The sequence below is a fragment of the Gavialis gangeticus genome, unplaced genomic scaffold (genome assembly GCF_001723915.1).
Source record: "Gavialis gangeticus isolate Ggan-Ray unplaced genomic scaffold, GavGan_comp1, whole genome shotgun sequence".
Classification (NCBI taxonomy): Eukaryota; Metazoa; Chordata; order Crocodylia; family Gavialidae; genus Gavialis; species Gavialis gangeticus.
Genome location: NW_017728992.1, coordinates 1178270 through 1192982, shown reverse-complemented (window position 1 = coordinate 1192982; position 14713 = coordinate 1178270). Strand labels below are relative to the sequence as shown.

Sequence of the window (14713 nt, the reverse complement as noted above, 5' to 3'; positions counted from 1 at the left end):
TTTACAGCAGGGGCAGCCAATTATTTCAGGCAGAGGGCCACATACTGAGTTTTGGCAAGCTGTTGAGGGCCACATGGGTAGCCCTGTCCCTTGACAAGTGCCCCGACCCCTGGTCACCATCTTGAGTGGAAGTCCCATCCCCTAGCCCCAGACCTTTGCCACCAGAAGCCCTTCCCTTTGTCCCCAGAAATACTCCTTTCAGCAACTTTTGCCATCTCAGAACCAGAAAAACACCAAAATATGTTCTTAAAAAAAAAAATCTACAATATTCATTCATTTGATTTCAAAAAATATTTTTCTCCTGATTTACATGCATTTGTGCAGCGTACATAGAGGTGATCACACAATAGCTTAAAATGAAGTCTTACTCTCATAATCTGTGGGAGTGTAGGAGGCATGGAGTGGTGGGTACAGGTTTGTGGGGGGCTGTTGGTGTGTGTGGGTGGTGGATACGTATGTGGGGTGTGGGGTGAGGGAGCATATTTGTGTGGGGATGTGGGCTGCGGGCAGAGGATGGCTGGGTGTGTGTGTGTGTGGGTGTGGGGGCTTTCATGTATGGCAGTGTGAGGGGGTGTGGGTGCATGTGCATGGTGAGGGTGTTTGCGGGACTTGCCCTATGAACACACGCACACCTTTCCCTCTCTCACTGCAAACACAGTGTACTTTGCTCACCACACACACGCGCTCTGTGTGCCAGTACAGCCCTGAGCTCCCACAGTCCAGCAATGCAGCCGGAGACCACATGGTGCTGGAGGCAGCAGTATGTAGGGAAAGCAGCTGCAAACAGAGGTTTCCGGGTGGTGGGGGTCAGGGGTGGGGCTGAGCTGGCCTTTCTCCTGACTCCTGCTGGCTCCCCTGGGGTCCTACTGCTCCGGACTCCTGTCATCTTTGGTAGGCAGCCAGAACCAGATTAATATTAATTTTTGAAACTTCTTAGGTGCCCCGCAGGCCAGATAGAATGGCTTGGTGGGCCGGATTTGGCTTACCCCTGCTTTACAGGATTTCGCCTACCCCTGCTTTGGAGGATCTGGAACCAACTTCCAGGCAAGTAGTAATGGCTCCTACCCTGGGGGTCTTTAAGGGGAGGCTCCACATTTACCTGGCTGGGATCATTTAAGCCCAGTTTTCTCTCCTACCCAGGGCAGGGAGTCAGACTAGAAGATCTACAAGGTCCTTCTGACCCTACATCTATGAATCTATTTAAAAACACTTCTACCTTTAGAGAAATACCCCCACAATATTTCAAATCCACTTTCTCCAAGCCATCAAGGCCTTGAACCTTCTTTATGAAATAAGTGTGAGAAACAAATGTTTTTTTATTTCCCCAATTCCCTGTAATGGCTGAACCACTTCTGCTGCAGCTTTGCAAAAATTTCAGTACAACAGTGACGTATAACATGGGGAAGTTGAACCTAAACAGCGGATGCTTTGTTTAGTTATATATAAAAGAAAAATTCTATAAAAGGAAGCTTTGGCCAACTTTAACCAGTCACATAGTTCCACCTAGACATCTTCAATCTTTACTTAATTTGCTTTATATAACTCCAAAACTGGCATATGTATATAGAACCCAGGCAGATCCATGTTATATACCAAAGTAGTAAGTTTTATGGTGTGTAACATTTCATAAAAACAAAACAAAACAAAATCCTACACTAAGCTTCGCTGACAGATTCACGGATACTAAGAAAGCTAGCAGAGAAATTGCAAAGCTTAACTGAAGAGCTTTGCTTGGAATAAAAGCAGCAGTCTTCGCCTCTTGGTCTGAAGTGCTATTGCATTTATCAAAATAACTTTTTTGCTCTGACATTTGGCAACAAGATCATTGACCTTCAAAACCGCAATATTCATTGGCCAAAAACTATTTTTTCATTACACTGCTGTATCGCTACCAAAAATCAGAAATATTACAGATATATTCTTGCATCTCAGGATAAGCTACTTTCTTAACTATTTTACCTTTCTAAACAGCCCACAGCATGGAATTTTTTCCCCAAACTCGCATCTTAAAGACTTCTATATCTGTCTTCAGAATACCACAAGTCTTGAACAAAAACCTTCATAAGTCATATCTTGTTCTACCATAAAATCATTAAATAGGAAACTTTTCCATTATGATTATTTAAACCAAATTATGATTTACAGATATTCACTCACCATCTCCAGCAGGTAGTCCTCGCTCTTTTTTCTCATCACATTTGTTGCATTCACTGAAGTAAAGCAGTAGAAACATATCCAGAAGGACCCAAACCAGTGAGGTGGCAAGGACCACCTTGCAATATGCAAATTTTCTCATGGCACTTTAAGTCAAATACAAGAATAAAAAAAACATAAATAGAAAAAAAAGTCAACAAGATTGCTTCAATCCAGTTTGAGACCACGTTCTGTATCTGAAAAACAAAACAAAGAACAGACATTACAAAAAACTCCAAACATTAACTAAAAGAGAATTATGGTTTAAGATCATAAATATAAAATAATAATTTTTAATTTATATAATGGTCCAAAGGCAAAAAAGTGAAATTACCTAGGCACTCTATACAGTGAATAGAGCAGGGCCAACTAAGGCAGAAAACAGTTGAGACTTGTATTATGTTAACACTTATATGAAAACGTCAAGTTGCCCATCTCCTCAGTACAAATAATTCTGCCTTTTCTTGGGCAGCAGTACAGTTGGCTAGAAGATGATTTTTAGTAGTTCACAAATACTTGATCTAAGTAGTAGAGGGGGAGGAAACCCAACTTGTTGCCAAAGGTGGGAAAGGGGAGGAGAAGGAAGATGGAAAGACTACAATCTGAGACAGTCTCTAGTGATAGTTGTTGAAAAAGATACTCAATTGGGAAAAAGGCTGAATCTTTTGTTAAGACTACAATGACAGCATAAGCAACAGCATTATTTCAATTGCAGCACAGCTGAAGAACCGTGGGAATCTGGTCCCATTTTGCTACTATTTCAAAAACAAATGCTTACTTCTACAAGCAAGGGGCAGGCTCATACAGAAAACAAATCTGCTATGTTCAAATCTTTAAAAAGAAGGCAGGCAGGTGGTGGTAGTGGGTGATCTGATTACAGGTTTCCCTCACTTTATGCGGGTTCTGGGATGTGCAAATTCACTCTTATGTAAGACCCTTTTTATACCAAAAAATTGTTATATGAAAGGTAAATTCACTCTTATGATATTGGTGTGGTGGAAGCCCACAGTCAGCTGCTTTGTGTGGGTGCACTGTGGGAGTGACATGCACCAAAATATAGTCTCCTGTGAGGATCTGTGCTCCTTGCTCATCTGCAACCTGTGTTTTTGTAGTTGCCAGCCTCATTATGGTAGCACTCACCACCACTCTGTGCTTGTGTATACTGTATGCTATTGGCAAGTACCAAAATTGTCTTGCAAAAGTGATAGAAATGGGTCTGAGGTCTTGAAGCATATCCCTATTTGTTGCATTGTAAAAGTGGGTTCCCTTTATGTAAATTCAAGTTAGGCCTCATTTTCCAGGAATGCATGTACAGCATAAAGCAAGGGAAACCTGTATTATGCACATAGTAGCTAAATATGTGATGTCTGGGAGGACTACATGGTCACTTGTGTGCCAGGTGAAAAGGTAGCAGACCTCACATGATATACAGACAGGCTGCTAGGGAGTGCTGAGTTGGAAGCTGGCGGTCATGGTTTATATGGGTACCTATGACATGGAGAATTGCAGAAGAGAGCCTCTGGAAGCTAAATTTAGGCTGAACTCTAGGACCTCCGTGGTAGCATTCTTTGAAGTGCTTCCAGTGCCATGTATGGGGCTAGGTACACAGGCAGAGCTCCAGAGTCTTAATATGTGGGTGAGATGATGGTGTAAAGAGGAGAGGTTATGTTTATTAAGAACTAGGGCAGCACATGCAGGAGGGTTGGGTCTCCACCTGAACCAGAATCGCACCAAACTGTTGGAACACAACATTTAAGAAGGTGGTAAAGCAGCTGTATGGAACAGTACATGGTTCAAACCAGAGATGTGGGGCAGAAAATTTTCTGGGAAATTTTCCAGTGCTTTATTTTCCATGGGAAATTTTCCATTTCTAAAAATTCATTGTTTCATAAAATTCATTAGTAACAATGAGTGGATGCCAATACAATATTAGACAAGCTTAGAAGTTTCAAAGTTGTAATTAACGTTTTTCAAGTGATTATCCCTAGGAAGAGTGAGAGAGAGTATAAATCAACAGAACATATATGTAAACAGGATGGTAAATACACTCACATAATCCAAACCTAAAATCAAGGTCTAATTGGCTCTGCAGGTCAAATCAAAACCAAAGCTAAAATTCTTATTTCATTAAAGACTACAAGTGAAAACAAAACTAAAACTAAAAAAAAACTGTGATTACTTTTTATTTCACTTTCAGTTCAGCAAACACACAGAGCAGAACAATGTAATGGAAGTATATGCTATTGTGTATTGTCTTTACATTTATACAAGTATTCCAATAAAAATAATTTAATTCCACATAAACCTTTGAATTTGTTTGAACATAATATTTAAACCACATTAAAAAGTATGCTGTATTTAATTTTTTTCCTAATCAAATATTTCATTTCAAATACTTGTGGCTATTGGGGCATAAAATTAACATGGGGATACTTTTTTAGTTTTGGTGCTAATTATATTCTAACATTATAAAAACCTTACTGTCTGCCTGTCCGTCCATAACACTTTATTTGCACTGTGATTGGCTGACTGAAACAACCAACCAGAGTGAAAATACAATGCTGGGACAGGTGGCAGCAGCACAGTGGAGCCCCACCATGATGGCAGGGACACAGCTCTGGTGGCCTCGGCCCCCCTCCCCCCTCCAGCTTCTTGGAGGTGGCGGCAGCAGCACGGAGGTAGAGCAGGGTTGGGATACCGCGGGGGGGAGGGGAGAGGAGGTGGAGGGGGCAAGGCCACTGGCACTGGCCTTGGCCTGCCCCTCCCCCCTTCCATCATCGCTGCCTGCAGGGCCAACACAACAGTGGTGGGGGGGATAAGCAAGATTAAGAGCATGTAGAATAGTTGCCATTGCCCTGGGGAACAAAGTCCTGCACATTTGGAAGCATCTATCCAGTTTAAAATTTAGCTGCATTTCATAACAGTGTCCTAAAAGTAAAATAATGCTCCAACTCAGTTTTGATCACCAGAAACGTGATTATTTTAATATATAAAAAACTCAAAATCAAACTGCGAGGAACTCTATCAGAGAACATTTGTATAGTTATGAGCTTGCTGCATAACACTTGAGGAAAGTCCAAATAGAAGCAAGGAAATTTGAACTAAAATTAAATACAGTTTAAGAAAAATTAAGATGGATTTTTCAGATTCATGTCAATTTCTTTTCCTACATGTGAAAAGAAGAGACTACTGTTCATGCACTGAGTCTGTTGCTTATAACCAATGCACTGTTTTCTTGTATTCCCCTGTCTGTGCACCTCTGTTGTTCCTCTGCCCATGACTAGGGATCCTAGATTGCAAAGCATGCATACAAGGTAAGTTTGGGCCTTAAGTGATGGAGAAGTTCAGCGTTACTACATTAAAAGTGAATGCTTTACTTACAACATAAACACCGATTCCAGTAAAATATCAACAATAAGTATAGTAAGTGGATACAGCTGCCACAGTGGCAAATTGTTGGACAGGCAAGGTAAAAAAACCTCAACTAACAACAGCTACTTGAAATGCAACTTAATGACTTAAATGAAAGCAGTCATTGTAACTGAAGTCATCAAAACATGTTCAAAGCTGGCATTTACCTATTTTTCAACAACAAATGTGTACAAATTTTAAAAAGCAAACATTTTTAAATTCCATTTTGCTCCATTCCATTTAAATTTAAAAGTAAGTTTTATACCAAATACTGAAGATTTTAATCAACTGCCAAAGATTAGAAATCAGAAACAAGCTTTGGGTTTCTCCAGTTATGCTGTTTTCAAACAACAAATGCAAATTTACCTTTATGAAAATTATTTCTAGCAATGCTAAATGGTTTTTTCTGGGTAGCAAAACTCAACCAAATGCTCTTGTGCATCTAATTAATAAAACGTTAAAATTTATCTACAAAACCCTTCTGACACATGCAATTTCCTTTCTGGGCAATTTCCTCTGCTTCCTGCTCCATAAGTCTCCTCATTATATGCATTGTTTCTATGTACAAAACCCCTTCCTGAAGCATTTCTTGCAAGGATTGTATTATCAGTTACAATCATTGTTGGGAAGACTTAGTTTCTATTTAAATGAATCCAAAGAAGTATTTAGTTTCTTTAAGGAACCAAAATAATATATTTATTTGGAAAGAAATGCACTATGACTTATGCCTTCTTGCTATAACCAACAACAATTTTAAATCACAAACTATGAATACTTGAGACTCTGCAATTTAAGTAATAAATATGAAGATATATGCAAATTAGAAGGGTAATTCGCTCCAATTACTGGTTGGAGGACAAGTATTTGAAAAATTTTATTAATCTAGAAAGCATAGATAGTGGTCTAACTAGGTGTTTCTAGCCACGAGACACACATCTTGTACTAAAGAAGAAAGTGCATCAATCACATAACAGATCTTTGAAAGCTAGATAGCAAAAGGTGGCAATTACCATCTTTGCCTCTCTGCACTTCAAATGCATTGTGAATATCACATCCCACAGTCAGACCTAGAAACTGGAACTGTAAACTTAGAGAAGGGAACAGAAGCACTACAACCTGTTCTAGAAACTAACATGGGTTAAGGTGGGAGATAAGCAAGGCAGAAGTTACAATTGTGCTCCATCATTCAGGTGTCAGCAATTGTTTTCCTTAGGAATCCAGAGAGGAAAGCTGTCCCAATTGCTAGAGTACAGCCTGGGAGGTAGGAGAGGCCCAGACTGTTTTCTGTTTTGCCATAACATAACTTGTATGATACAAGTCACTTAAGTCTCTGCCTGTTATCCAAACACATATAAAAATCCATGTTTCTAGGTAGTGAGGGATATCTTTATTTTCTGGACAGCAGAATTATAAATATAGAAGTAACATACTTATCTAAGAGGGATGGTAAATATATCAGTCTATTGCTTAAAGTAGTACCATAACAATTTTTAAATAAAATGTTAATTTCTTGTATAGGGAAACACAGTTATTTTGTTTGTACTGTAAACTCACCAAGTAAAGCCTGAAGACTGAGTTTCAATAAGATTTTCAAAGAAAAACCATGGCTCTACGTGGTGAATGAAGGTGTCTACTAAAAAGCAGTGGAAAAAGATGCAGATGTCTCATACAACTAAAGTGAGGAGAGAGATAGGAAAAAAAAACTTTCAGATTAGGGACCAGAGACTGCAGCAGTGCAACTCTGAAAGGTAGCAAGAGCCAGAGGGTATATGCCCGAAGAAACAAAAGTCATCTAGGACTTAGGATACCAAGGCATATAATCAAAGATTTTGTTTTTTCACTACCTGTTACAGTTAATGTGCTGTGAATCAGACAAATCAGTCTGTCAGCTTCATGCTACAGAAAACATGACTGGTCCTAGGGTCAATAATCAGAAACTGCTCTCCTCTGCTAATGAACTGAATTAACACAGATACCTCAGAAAAATGAGGCTGCCTGGAGCCCCACAGCATTTTTCTTTCTTTCTTTTCCTGGAAGTAAAAGATGTCAGGAGTGATTTTAGAACAGGGGCAGGCAATTATTTTGGGTGGAGGGCCACTTACTGAGTTTTGGCAGGCTGTCGAGAGCTGCAACGGTAACCCTGCCCCCTAAGTCACCATCTTGGGATCAGAAGTCCTGCCTCCTAACCCCTGACTTTTGTCACCAGAACTCCCTCCCCTTGCCCCCCCGGAAGTACTCCTTTCAGCCAGGGGGTTTGCCATCTTGGAACTAGAAAATACCAAATTATATTCTAAAAATCAAAACATCTACTACAACGTTCATTAATTTGATTTCAAAAAATATTTTTGTCCTGATTCACATGCGTGCTCCTGTTTGCCACCACTCCCCTTTCCCCCCCAACCCCACCTGCCACCGCTGTCCTTCTCCTAACATTTTCCCATCCCCCACCCCGACACTATGTCCCACCTGCACGGCCTTACCATAGGATGCAGTAAGAGCTGGCCCAGCCAGGCCGGCACTGCACAAATCCAGCCAAGAATCGTGGGGCAAGGCCAGCTCCTGCCAAGTCCTGCGGCCCAGCACCACAACCAGGACCCACATGGTGCTGGAGCACAGTCAGGGGGCGGAGAGGAACAGCAGTAGCTGTGGGCAAGGAAGTGGGTAAACAGCAGCAGCAGGTGGTTGGGGGGGCAGGCATGTGGGAGCGCAGTGACAGCTGGGCAGGAGAATGGGGCCTGCACTGGTGTGCACCGGTGCCACTAGGCATGCACCAGTGGGGACCCAGAGCAGAGCAGCAGCAGCACATGGCCTGGGTTGACAAGGGGACTCTGGTGCCAGACAGGACCGTGCCAGCAAGGAGAGAGGGGAGCCCACCTGGCTCCACAGACTCCCTGCCAGCCTGGACCCCACACTACACCCTGGGCCTCCGCCAGCGCTGGCCCCGGCATGGACCCTGCTCTTCCACCAAGGTGTCGGTGCGCTCCTGTGTGCCCGCTCACTCCCACTTGCCCCCCCCACCCCCTCCCACTGCCTGCTGCCATGATTTACCTGCTTTCCTGCCTGCCACTGCTGCAGTTCCTCTCTGCCCCCCCAACTCCAGCACCACTCAGCTCCCAGCTACAGTGCCAGGACCGCAGCCCTAAGGACTGGGGCAATTGCTTGTGGTCCTCCCCCTTTCTTATCTGAAGTTCCCTCTCCGGCAAAAGGAGGTGGCAACAGCCCTAGGGTCCCAGGCTTTTGGCTGAGGGTGGTGAAGGGCATTGCTGTTGTGGCTGCTGGGTCCTGCTGCCAGCTGCCCCTGGGTCCTACTGCCCCTGGCACCTTGTCATTTTTGGCAGGCAGCCAGGGGCAGGTAAATAGTTTTCTAAAATGTTTATGGGTTCTGAAGGCTGGACAGAATGGCCTGGTAGGCCAGATTTGGCACACAAGCCGTATTTTGCCCACCCGTTTTAGAATCTTGTAATACATAAAAGAAATGAATGCTAACTTAGATTTCTCTTAGGATCTCTAGATCCTTGTGAAATCCAAGACTTAACAACCTGGTCCTAAATTGAGGGAGATGAAGACACACGCTGTTGGAGAAATCTTAAGAAATCATAACAACTGGTGCCAATAAGTTCTGGAACTGCTAGATGTAGGTATGTGGACTGGGGTCTAAGTTTCCTATCTGTAAGAAAGAGGTAAATTAAATCAAATGACATGTTTAGAAGTGGGTAGAATCAAAGCTGTCTTTTGCATAGAGAACAATTTTTGAACCCTAAAAATCTAAAGGGATAGTGAGACAAGGCTCAAAAACTGAGCAAAATATCCATAGTTCCTCCCACTTTCATACAAAGGGTTCATATGCAACTCAGATAATTTATCTCCTCTTAATGACCCAAGTCCTTGGACCCCTGCAGTCATATTCAGCAATGAATGGAAATATTTGTAAAACAAATATTTGTAAAACTAAATATAATGATTTCTATGATCAAGTGAACTCCAAAAGGCTATTTGCACCAGGAATGCAAAAGTGAAGGAGAAACATACTCCTGGTAAAGAACAGGAATGAAAGCCCTTTTGTTCTTAGCACTGAGCTATAAATTTAACTGCATGACAGCACTAAATAATTGAGGAACTTGTAGCTTGCACTGAATTTTTTGCAGATGAAATATAAAATGCAGTTTTTAAATTACACAATCTTGATGGATCCACCGTAAGGACGCAAATTAATCTAGAATATGAAGAAAGGGGGAAAGTGTAACCTCAAACATGGCACACTTTGAAGGTCAGAAAACCACATGTACACAGAATACATGATCCACTTCATATTGCAGGAAAAGGTCAGCTTTAAATTGAAACAATACAGTATTCAGAAGTTGCATTTCACCCCAAATTTGATCCTTTGATAGCTACAACTCATAACAAGTTAAAAAGTTGGATGCCAGCTTCTCATAACTACATAACTAACCACCATCTGCCACCATGATATCATTTTCAGGTGCTGACCTACTTCATCTTTTTTGCATAAGTAATTGTCAACACATAAAACTGTCTAATCAAGACCCGAGGAAAGCATTATACTACTGCGCTTACTGAACCAAAACATAAGTTTCCATCTATACACTGTGTTTAAACACAGATACAAGCTTGATATTGTTGTATCAAGCTAACTTTCCATGTATAAAACCTAATTAATGGGATGGGGGCGGTTGTCTTAAATTTGAGGTCATCTTGGGTTGGTAAGTGAAAAAGTCAACAAAACCTGGAACTTTTCATCCTAACCCCTCACACCTCACTTTATTTCAAACTATTTAATTATATGTTACTCAGTGAAAAATGACACACATTTAAGGACTGCTCAACAATTAAAGTTCCTTAACAGTAAAATGGGAATGTTACTTTTTTTTTTTTTTTTAAACCAGTCAGGAGTAGAAAGAGAATAAAATATGGTGATGGGAATCATGAGCACACAACAGATATAAAGCAGGTTCCAATACCTCTAGTTATAGCCGTCTATCAGTTAAATCATAATAAAGTATACATAATTCAAACCTTTTCAAGAAACTTTCACCTGAGATAGGACTGAAACTTGTACTTATCCCTATCCCTAGCAAAGCATGGGGTTCTGGAAGATACATTTTGGTTCTAGTTAGACAACTCAAAACATTCCTCAGATACAGACCTTGATTTCCCTTTCTTTAAAGAAAGTTTCTGGAAGAAAGTAGTGTAATCTAATAGCATAGTTGAGATGAAAATCAGACAGAGGAATTTTGGGTGACAACAGGTGATTTGCTATGAAACACAGCAAAGGAACAATTACTCATAGGCCTATATCTTACTATTTGAACAAACTTTGTAAAAACTGTACTCCTTTTATTAAAATCATCTCAGAGAATAGCAGTAAAGGTTTGAAGAAAAAAAAGGTCATGCCTATAATTTTAAGAGAAAAAGAATGCAATGCTACAAGCATTTCATGAAACAGAGTTGATAAACTCCCAGAAATGTGATTCTTCTATAGCAAGGGTAAAGTGAATGTGTGCAGAGACAAGGATATTGCCTACATAGATTCTGATTATCAGGACAATTTTGCCTGAGGCCAGAGTAATCAGTAGGCAATGTAAAAATCAATGAACCATCATGGGTCTACTCTCTTTGTGCTGCCAAGAAAGTATTACTTCCCAGTTTAAGTTAGAAGCTCCAAATCTACTTTTCAATAGGATCTTTTGGAATTCACCAGATCATTGTATAGAGCTCTCATCAACCCAAAAGCCAAGTTGCATGTTTGACAGGCTTTAGAGCTATGTAAACAATCATGCTTCATCTTCTAGACAAGAAATCTAGCAAATACGGAGGCAAGACGCCCAATTTCTGATATTAGTTCCAGGAAATTAGAGGATTAAAACTACAGAGCAAAAAAAAAGGGTATCATCACTATTTTAGTAAAAGAAATACCTGGGCTGCAATAGAAGAAAAAGCCCTTCACCTACTTCATTAAAATGCAATAATATGAAAACTGTATATATACCATGACTTGGCATATTGAGAATGCTGGATAAATCTGATATAAAAATTACTACTTTATTGGTAAATCACAATCCAAAAAAGTATAAGTAGTACTGTAATGCATCGGGACTACAGCAATGGGGAAAACTCAGACCCAAGCTCATGTCCCATTTGTTGACTCAAGAATGAGGAAGGGCGAAAAAAAACTTTATAACCTCTACAAAATATTCTAAGCAGGGCATTACCTTGCACAATACCTTTCTAATCCTAGAACTGTATTAGCCTTTTCCAAATCCACATCACGCTAGTGGCTCATGGTTATCCAACAACCAGCCAATATAGAGCCCATCTCTGACCTTCTTTAACCTGTGAGTCCTAATCAACAACAAAAAGTTCCTAGCCCTAGTTATTATCCCCAGTATATACACTGCCATTATTAAATCCATATCCAATTCTTGCCGTCTGGCAATCCTGCCCTGCTCAGTATTGCCTGCTTCCCAACTCTGCGATTCTCAAAAATGACCTTCAAGTTTCTCAAGTACATCCAATTCCTGTCAGGGCTGCTAATGAATATGTTAATTACACTGGGTCCCACCAGTAACCTCTCTCTAATCTGAGAAGTGCTCCTTTCAACCTAAACCATTGTAGTGTCCTTTCTAGCCAGCCTCTTATCTACCTCATGATTATAATATTAATCCCGATTATCTCTTGCTTAGTTAACAATTCCCCTTAAGGCACTGTGTCAAACGCTTTGCTTAAATCTAAATAGATCTGGCCCACTGTATTACTCTTATCTAGAAACTTACTTACCCTGCCATAAAGGATATTAGTTTGACACTAAGTTCCTTGGATAAAACCATGTTACAGTCAATCCTATTTTCCATTTGCTTCCATGCTCCTGATTATTTTTTTCTTCAATATCTGTTCCTTCAAGTTCTGTTGCATAGCAATGAGGTCAAACAAGGAGCCTGTAGTTGCCAAAGCCCCTTAACTGCCCTTTTAAATACAGGCCCATTTGCAATCTCAGAGTGCCACTCCTAAAATGACAGATTCCTTGAAAATACCTTGCTACTAGAACTGCAATTGCACTTTCCAATTTTTTCAACAGACTCATACAGAGATATTTGGGCTCTCAGTCAAACAGAAGTGGGGGGCAGGGTGACATGCAGCTGCCATCTTTGCTGCTCCCCTTCCTACCAGCAGCTCTCCCCTGCACATCCTGCAGGCTGTGGGGCCAGGTTCCAGGGGCCCCAAGGACCACTGACACCCACTGTGGAACCAGCATTTTATTATTAGTAAGCTTTTTTTTCCTCTGGTGATTCCATGCCAAGTCACAGGGTTCATGGAATTTTTTTTGGTTTTTTTGTTTTGTTTTGTTTTTTGCAGTTTCTGCAAAAAAATGCAAAAATCGCAAATACAGTAGATCCCTATTAATAACATCTTAACAGGCACTTCATCAGACAAGTATATGGAGTATCCAGATATGGGACAACAGCCTTTGAGCTGCATTAGACAGCCATGAGCATCAGTTTATACTACACTTCCTTATTTGGACTACATCTTTTGAACAGCTCTTGACATGAAACCTGTCCCACAACTCTACTCACTTCTATGGCTATTCCAGTCTTGTTTGACCTAATTCCTATCCTCATTACTAGGGAGACACAGTGGTTTAGAGTTTGCTCTCAATGCGACCTTTCTCCCCCCACCTGCCTCTTACCCTCCTTGCTACCTTTAATTCTCCAGCCTCACTCCAACAAGTGCGGGAAACAGCCTCCTTCCTATTTGTTTCCCTGGGTCAGCACTTCCCCTTTCTCAATTCCAAACTGTGGCAGCACCTGGAAGCCCAACAACTTAGACCTCAACTAGTCTGAGTTGGTGGGCTTCTGGGCGCTGCCACAATTTGCACACAGGCTGAGGAACTGAAACAAGATGGTTGCCGAGTCCAGCTGCAGGCAGAAGTGAAGGGTCAGGTGATCTAACGCCTGCTACATAAGTCCAACCCTTAGGCTAGAGTAGAACAGCCTGGCTATGGGAGCTGCTGAACATGCATCCTGGGATGCAGAGGAGAAGAGCAGAAACTGTGGCAGAGAGAACTTAGAAAGAAGCCCAAGTGAAGAGAGGTTGCTGGTCTACATGGAAAGCAAGCCAAGTACCCTGTGTTTTCCTCTTTTGTTTTCATTCCATTTGAGGCCTGTCACACAGGGGTGAAGTGAACCCCTGAGGAATACTGTTGTGCCTGGGGACAGGCATTGGCATTTTGATGCTTTTCATTTTATTCCCCAGAGGACCAGATTCTAGCCGGAAGGAAGGCAGAGGCCACTTAAAGGGGTAGCTAGAGACCCGCCAAACTCAAGGCTCAGCCTTACAGGCAGAGTATAAGTAGTTGGGTACAATGTGGGATGACAAGCATACAACGTGGTAGATATCATGAGTTATGGAACCTGGGATCACAAAGTATGACCAAAGCCGAGCCAGGAGCCAGCAGCCCTGAACAGTGGCCCCCAAGCTAGCAGGTTCAGCTGAAGTAAAAGGGCCTGTTTCTTTAAAGCGTGCCTTACCCTATGGGCAGCTTTCCCTACAGTGTTTACATCAAGATGTGGCAGGTAAGTGAGGAGACAAAGGGAAGAGATGAGGATACAGATACTGGAAAGCCTATAAAAAGCAGAAACCCTGTAGCAACACTCCTGGGATGACCACACCATCCTACCAAAACATGTTCCTAGACACCATGTCTAAGATACCTACAGATCTCATAATCCTAATTTACAACACACAATACCAAATATACTCTTGACTGGAAATCTATATCCTTAGTGGTTTGAACATTTGATTTGGAGAGCTTTCCTTCCTCTCCCAAGATGGTTGAATTCACTTGTTGTGTGAGAATGTGTATGCTGCCTTCATGATTCCTGTGCTGCACTCAGAGGTTAAGCAAGAAGCAGTATCTGCCCTATTGATCTCCATAAAGATAAGGAGGAGAACACTTCCCATCCTGTAGAGTTGTGCAATTTGAGGGAGAAGAGACATCTTTTATTCTTTTTCCTTAAAAAAAAGTGACCTAGATTAGATTCTTCAGAAGATTAAAGGGTTACCGGGGGGGGGGGGGGGGGGGGGGGAGGAG

General features: G+C 41.5%; 1 protein-coding gene across 1 annotated transcript in view; it reads right to left on the bottom strand.

The window, feature by feature from the left end:
• The window catches only part of GALNT1 (polypeptide N-acetylgalactosaminyltransferase 1), a 264061-nt gene that overhangs the window by 177540 nt on the left and 71808 nt on the right, over positions 1-14713 (bottom strand). The window contains exon 3 of the mRNA XM_019520618.1: positions 2158-2390. Within this exon, the coding sequence (XP_019376163.1) occupies positions 2158-2296 (139 nt within the window). The 5' untranslated portion in view covers positions 2297-2390. The remainder of the gene's footprint in view (positions 1-2157; positions 2391-14713) is intronic.